The sequence below is a fragment of the Olea europaea genome, chromosome 4, assembly GCF_002742605.1.
Source record: "Olea europaea var. sylvestris chromosome 4, O_europaea_v1, whole genome shotgun sequence".
NCBI classification, from domain to species: Eukaryota; Viridiplantae; Streptophyta; class Magnoliopsida; order Lamiales; family Oleaceae; genus Olea; species Olea europaea.
The window spans coordinates 15054337-15059774 of record NC_036240.1 but is presented as its reverse complement, the minus strand read 5'-3'; the positions used below and the strand labels follow the sequence as shown (position 1 = coordinate 15059774).

The window sequence follows — 5438 nt, the reverse complement described above, 5'->3', positions numbered from 1 at the left end:
TAGGCAATCCTATCGTACCCAAACTAAAAAAGGATAATGTGATGTGATTTTATAATTTTAAGTATGTAAGAATGGAGATTGGGGATTGGGACAAAATGAGTACAAGAAGTGACAACAATGAAATACACAGGAAAAGTTGAAGAAAAAAAATACTCTTTTATGCTCTTTTTCTTTTCGTTTTTAGATAATTCATGGTTGGGAGTATAATGCATTTCTAACTAATTCAATAGCCATTTTGGACCAAATTGTTAGTAGGGATTATTTGCACTTAAAAAAAGAAAAAATGAAGCCCCTCATAGGTTGACCGAATTGATGGAGTGGGTGAGCACGGAAACCTTTGATCACGACTCACGAGTTCGATTCCTCCTACTAACACCTTATCGGACGAACATGTTGCACCGAACTTGTCTAGTGTGATTTACATGGTTAGCGTGGTTTACAGGCTATTGCGTTAACACGAGAGTTTATCCAGTGCGCACCTAAAAGGTAGCGGCTGCAAGTTCCCCGTCATAAAATAAATAAATAAAAATAATAATGATAATGATAAAAAATGAACGGCTAACATGCTTAATGCCAAGAATAAACAACTGGGGATAAACGAGCAAAAGAAGGTAAAAGTTGGAGGGTAATGGTTGCAATTTACCTTGCCTCTTGACGTCTAGAACAAGTAGATAATCGTCCTTCTGCCCTAAAGTGAGATGATTCTCAATCCTCTAGAAATAATGAGCTGGGCTCCATTGGGCCATCGGCCCATTTCCGCTCTTCCTCTTCAACCAGTTTCTCTCTCTACCTCGCCTCTCTCTCGCTCTAAAATAGTACGTGTGTACATGGACCGTGTGTTTAGTTTCCACTTGTAAATATTTACAATTGCAGCAATGGCGGAACAATCAAACACTGGCGCCAGGAGAATAAGAAGAAGTGATATTGAAAGCATGAGATGCCCTCACTGCGCCGGGCCCCTTTCCAAAGAGATGGTAAAATTAACTGCTTTTTATTGATTCGAATTATCTAATAAGCAATTTCTCAGTATTGAATTTTAAATCAATGGCAGGAGACCAGTGAGTGGACTGTTCCGCCACTAATTAGGGATAGCTTTTCTATGGTATGGCTTGTTTGAATAGTAATTCTTGCGGTAATTTATGCATTTTCTGTACCTCATTAAGCGTTTCTGCCAAATTTCTTTCTGATTAGATAGGATCGGCTGTTGGTGGCACTGCGGGGGCCTTTTATGGCTTCAACCACGGTATGCTAACTTTTCTCTAATTTCCTTTTTTTTTTTTTTTTTTCCAGTGGTGAACCCTTCAGTTGGTGGTGTAACAAGCATGGTTTCTTTCCTTCCTTCTTCCATTTAGCTGATGAGTAAACAGTGATCCTATAAACTAAACTATAATAGATACCAGCAGGTTTCTGACTGGCTCTCTGCCATCAATTTCCTTGGGCAATGTTTTCTTCAAAATTTCATATATTGTTATTTGTTTATGAGCATTTTATTCTACCATGATGTGCTTATTATGTGAGAAATCAGTCTGCGGACTGACTTTATATTCCTTTTATAATTTTCTGCAGCTATGCCAGTTGTTCAGAAGTGGGTCAGAGGACCTATGTGGTTGCATTTTCTCATTGGTGTAAGTGCTTCAATCTCATACTCCTTGTTTTCCCTTGAAGCCTGTAATGCAACCTCTGGGTTGACCTTATTTCTCCTCATCTTTTCTTTCTTCCTTGGTTGGTAGGAAGTGGGTTGTTATAGTGGATTCACCATCATGTGAAAAACTACTGTTTTACCAACTCCAGCTCCTCCAAACTGGTTATACTTTACCATAATCGACTCCAACTACTCTCTAAAGGAGCGTGATACTAATATGAAGTTCACCCTACTAGATTGTGGAATGTAATATAAATTAGGTTTTGAGAATTTGATATAGGTGAGGAGTTTTGAGAAGATATTTGGTGCAGGGAAAATGCTTTTGAGGTTTAAATGATCTGTTGTCCTTAATTGCTTCAAAGATGTCAGATCTGCAGTTTTTCTGGTAAAATGGCAAATTTTTCTTTTAGGGGAAGTTAGAATTCATGAGAGAACCTTACCTGATATAAAGTTGGATGCTCTTGTTTTATTATTAGGATGATCTATTCTTCAGTGTAAGGGCAGAAAGGTATGACAGTATAATATGAAAGTTTCCTGGGACTGGATATTAGCTGTTAGATCTGGGCTGGGGACATGGCAGTTGAACTTGATTTTGCACATATGTTTATTAGCCACTGATCATTATAAAGAGTTATGCTTCCATATTTTTTTGCTTTAGTTTGACAAGATAGAATAACTGTATTCATCCTGAAGCCATCACTGAATATTTGTAGAGGAAGAAGATCTAGTTGAGTTGGTTCTTTATGTGTAAACAACATAGGAAGGGTATAATTGCTTTGTTGCTTCATTTTTATAGACTAGGTAGCTTGTTGGCAATCTTTTTGTGGCAGTCAGCGGACAATGCCCTTTCATCTGTACGATTTTCTATTTAGCCTCCCCGTTTGGTAAGAATTTATCAATGGTTTAATTTATATATAATTAGAAATAAGTGGTGGATAAATAGATAGCGCATGTGGGTTCATTGGAATGTGTAGTTGAAAATGAAATTTGACCATTTATAAATTTTGCCAAACGGAGGCTTAGTTGTCTAAAACTTGTCTTTAAACATAAAATGATAAAGGAAGAAAGTATTGTTGGATTAAATGCAGCATACAAGCATTTTGAAGATGTATGATCCGGAAATGCTCGTTAAAATGGCCAGTGAACTGACCAACCATTTTTTTTGCTCAGATTAAAGTTGAGATTCTAGTTTGATATTGTCAAGTAGATGGCTGTTTAGGGTGTAAATATTTGTATTCTGTCAAAATTAACATGCGATTCACACTATATCATTTCCAAATTTAGTGCGTGTTTTTTCTCTTTCCATCCCTTTTTTTTTGGTTTGCTCTTATGTCACAACCTCTTTGCGGTTTCAGGCCCCACCCGTCATTGTATTCTCTTCAGGTTGTGCTGGGTTGGCAGGTAAAAGTTCTTTCTACAATGTCTATCCTTATTTACTTAAATCAAGTGCACCCTAAATTTCTTGCAACATACCTGGCTATGCTCCTGGCTATCTGAAGCAATAATGTTGAACTGAATTGATAAATATAAAAAACTAAATTTTACTGAAACGCTAACTTGTGAGTGAATATGCCTCAATACCTACTGCAAAACGGTTCCTAGAGAAATAAGTTTACATAAGAACCCACTTCTCTTATCTCGCTTTCAATGTTTATACATCTCGTAGACATACTATGATTGGAAATATTCTATGTTAAAACAATCCCAAGTTGGATTGGCGATAGTGCTTTTGGCAGAAGTACGAGCATTGTAGAATAATATTTTTGCGGGAATGAAATCTGATTTTGAGGCAATTCTACGTGTCTAATGGCTTACCCTATGGTCCTGAAAATGTGCAGGTGGTGCCGTTCCAGCACTAGCACAACTTGCATCATCATCTTATCATGCGGCAATGTCATCTTCATCCTCGCCACCTTCATCCTCATAGGACAAGAACATCCTTGGACAAGATTAATTTATATGCACAGCTCTTTTATAGATTAATTGATATGAATTGGGACGTTTGTAAATATAAACTACTTCAACTCTGTTGCTCTCGCTGCCACTGAGAAAAGGGAGAAGATACCTCAATTCCTAGTACCGTCCATTACTATTCGTACTTGGATGCATATAACATGCATCTGCTAGGTTTTGCTGCATTTAATATTTATGTACCAACTACTCAAGAATGCTGGATTTTAACTAAGAACTCTGTTGGAAAGAATCAATGGTCTAAGGAAGTAAAGTTGTAACTTGTCCACAGTCCACATAAAGTGAATTATTCTTGTTATAAATTTACAACTTATTCTATGCTTTTTGATTTGCAATTTTGGTTATTCTATGATGATATGGCAAATATTGATTCAAGAAATACTGGTTTCCTATCTGGTTTGGCGCGTGACGCTGGAAAAGTATTTCTCAAATTGCAATTTGAAGGTTCTTGATCCTGAAATGCTTTAAATGGTATAGAAGAAACAGATACAAACGCTGACATTTTCTTTATTGTGAGGAATTAGAAATACCTTTTTTCTAAAAAATTAAATATAATTTTTAAAATTAAAAAAAATAAAATTACTTGGCTTCAAAACTAACATAAAAGTACAATTTAAAAGACGGTTGAAATATGAAAACTCCCGCGAGTCCCTTCCTTATCAGGAATACCAATTCCTAACCTCTGTACATGTCTCTCACTCCATGCTTGATGCAGGTGGCAATACCCAGAAACAATCCCTTACCTTCTCCCCCATTTTTCCCTACACTCCCTCCTATTTACCTCTTTATCGTCCATTCAATAATTAATAAGCAGAGCATAATTTCTCTTCATATAAATCTTAACCCTTCATTTCTCAACACTATAATCCCAACAAAAGATCACTTCAACAAAAGGTACCCTTCAATTTTATCTGAATTTTTTCATTCGAAAATGGCCTCAGAATATGCCCCGGTGGAAACATAGTTGAATCTTTCAAAGTATTCCAAAAGGATAGTATTGAAATATGTGTAGGCCAAAGTAATGGTGGAGTGGGGTTCATTGGCCTGAGAGTGGTGGTTGGAGGGTGGGTTAAGTCCTCCCGGGAGGTAAGAAAAGACCTCGTTACACCACCTGTGGTGGTTGCTCCTGATGCTGGAAGTCAAAAGGACAACACGTGTAGAAGTTCTTCAATCCCAGCTTCCATTTTTACGGAGTATTTTGAATGTTTTAGGCGGTGGCGAGCAACGAATTCGTGATTAGTTGGATACAGTTATTCCTAGGCCACCACAGCCTTCTGTTGCAATTTTGCAAATCAGTGATGGCTCGTGTTGCTAGTCTTCAGGTACGCCGAGTTTGATACTTACAATTAATCTAGAATTCTCTTTCTTATCACAATTTTTAAGCCATTTTTTGGGAGATCAATCAAGAAACCGAAATTTCTATTGAGTTTTTCCATATGTACAGAATTTATTTCACAGAAAGTATACAGAAATCTCAATGGGTCCCATATGAATAAAAAAATGCCAAAAAAATCCACCCCACTCCCGCTCTGAATGGTCTATAGGGATTCTGTGAAATCGGAATCTGTACACCGAGCATCTTTCACTTCTGATAGGAGTTTATGTCTTGATTGCTTAAGTCATTAATCAGGTCGTGGTTGACTCGTCCCTAGCTCCAACAGCTAGGATTATGCCTACTGGATCGTGTATATTAGCAGAAGGTACATTGCAACAACCATTAACACAAGGGAAGCAAATTGTTGAACTTAAAGCAGAGAAAATTCTTCATGTAGGGACAATTGATCAGGACACATATCCTTTATCAAACGTGTGCCCCTTGAAAATT

The 5438-nt window shown here is 37.1% G+C and overlaps 1 protein-coding gene across 1 annotated transcript; it reads left to right on the top strand.

Moving 5' to 3' along the window:
• Positions 1-696: 696 nt before the first annotated feature.
• LOC111393763 lies at positions 697-3785 on the top strand. The gene is made up of 6 exons (XM_023019456.1): positions 697-974; positions 1052-1102; positions 1192-1243; positions 1567-1625; positions 2998-3043; positions 3481-3785. The coding sequence occupies exons 1-6, from the start codon at positions 876-878 to the stop codon at positions 3567-3569; spliced, it is 396 nt and encodes a 131-aa protein (XP_022875224.1). The 5' UTR covers positions 697-875; the 3' UTR covers positions 3570-3785.
• Positions 3786-5438: the final 1653 nt, after the last annotated feature.

Excerpts from the sequence above, each read along its gene's own strand:
- LOC111393763 (XM_023019456.1), top strand. The coding sequence starts at position 876 with ATGGCGGAACAATCAAACACTGGCGCCAGGAGAATAAGAAGAAGTGAT. Across the intron at positions 975-1,051 it reads GGCCCCTTTCCAAAGAGATG|GAGACCAGTGAGTGGACTGT; the intron begins GTAAAATTAACT and ends AATCAATGGCAG. Across the intron at positions 1,626-2,997 it reads GGTTGCATTTTCTCATTGGT|GCCCCACCCGTCATTGTATT; the intron begins GTAAGTGCTTCA and ends TTGCGGTTTCAG.